This window comes from Lipotes vexillifer, unplaced genomic scaffold, assembly GCF_000442215.2.
Source record: "Lipotes vexillifer unplaced genomic scaffold, Lipotes_vexillifer_v1.1 scaffold97, whole genome shotgun sequence".
Lineage (NCBI taxonomy): Eukaryota > Metazoa > Chordata > Mammalia > Artiodactyla > Lipotidae > Lipotes > Lipotes vexillifer.
Genome location: NW_006775688.1, coordinates 34206 through 35469, shown reverse-complemented (window position 1 = coordinate 35469; position 1264 = coordinate 34206). Strand labels below are relative to the sequence as shown.

General features: G+C 55.8%; 1 protein-coding gene across 1 annotated transcript in view; it reads left to right on the top strand.

The window, feature by feature from the left end:
* Positions 1-204: 204 nt before the first annotated feature.
* Positions 205-1264, top strand: part of RGS16 (regulator of G protein signaling 16) — a 4160-nt gene continuing 3100 nt past the window's right edge. Inside the window, exons 1-2 of the mRNA XM_007450126.1 lie at positions 205-257; positions 1139-1249. Of these exons, the coding sequence (XP_007450188.1) occupies positions 214-257; positions 1139-1249 (155 nt within the window). The 5' untranslated portion in view covers positions 205-213. The remainder of the gene's footprint in view (positions 258-1138; positions 1250-1264) is intronic.

The window sequence follows — 1264 nt, the reverse complement described above, 5'->3', positions numbered from 1 at the left end:
CGCTCAGTACCGCTCTCCAATTGGTCGGCGGCGCGCAGCCCCGCCCCGCCCCCTCCAAGGCAATAAAAGCCGCTGGCTCGGCGCAAGCAGTTGAGTAAGCCCAATCTGCGCAGACAGGCGCTGGCCGCTGCTTCTTTGCCTCCTCGCGCCCTGCGGTGCCCGCTGGAGCCCGTCACCATCCTCCACACGACGTGCTGCCCTGCACCCGCAGCCATGTGCCGGACCCTGTCCGCCTTCCCCACCAACTGCCTGGAGAGGTAAGAGCAGCTTTGTCCATCTGCCTGGAGGAAGGACGAGTCCCACCAACCTTAGGGAATGCGGCAGCGGCAGGCTTGCAGACCTGGGTGGGCTGGAGAACGGGACGCAAGTGACGAGAGGCAGAGGGCAACTTGGTTCCCCGTTCTCAGATGCCTCCCTCAGAGTCTTAGAGAAGGATGGGCGATGAGAATGGCGAAGGCAAAGCAAAGGGAAGCAGAGGGACCACTGCTTACTGCACCCACCCTCTGACAAGTGGCAGTTCTACTCAGGTGACCCAGCTTCAGGAAAACCACGGTGGCCTCACCAGGAAGAACTGAGCCTTCCCAGGTTTCTTAAGCACTTGGTTTTCATTCTAAGTCATAGGTCTAGGGGCATGGCCTCCTCTGGCCCTGGAAAGGCAGGGAAGTGTTTATCAGCAGGCCCCCCAGTGAGGGATGTGCCCGCTTCCCAGGGAGCTACTCACCCACTCCAATCCTTGCTGGAGCTGGGAAGGAAAAAGTAAAGAGGAAGGCTTCCACACAGCTCCAGAAATATTTGTGACAAGTCTAAGAGAGTGCTGAACTGCCTTCTGCTAATCAACAGGCACAAAGATGGATCAGTGTGACTTAAGTGGGAAAAAGCCCATGTGTGCTGTACTGTAGACCCAGAAAGTATAAGACCTACCTATAAGGCACAGCTTAAATATTGCTTTCATTGTTTCTGGGTTCATGATACCACAGAGAGAGGCACCGTTTAGGCCCTGGGAACAGTTACGGGTTCCCAGGAACCCCAAGGCTGGAATTTGAGTGACACTAACCTGAGCTCTTCTGGGACCTCATAAATCTCTCTGCCCTGGCTGAGCGAATGGAGAATCCTCACAAGCTCGTGCTTTGTCTTCCAGAGCCAAAGAGTTCAAGACACGGCTGGGGATCTTTCTTCACAAGTCAGAACTGGGCTCCGGTACTGGGAGTGTTGGCAAGTTCGAGTGGGACAGTAAACACAGCAAAGAGGGGTAAGTCCTGCTGGA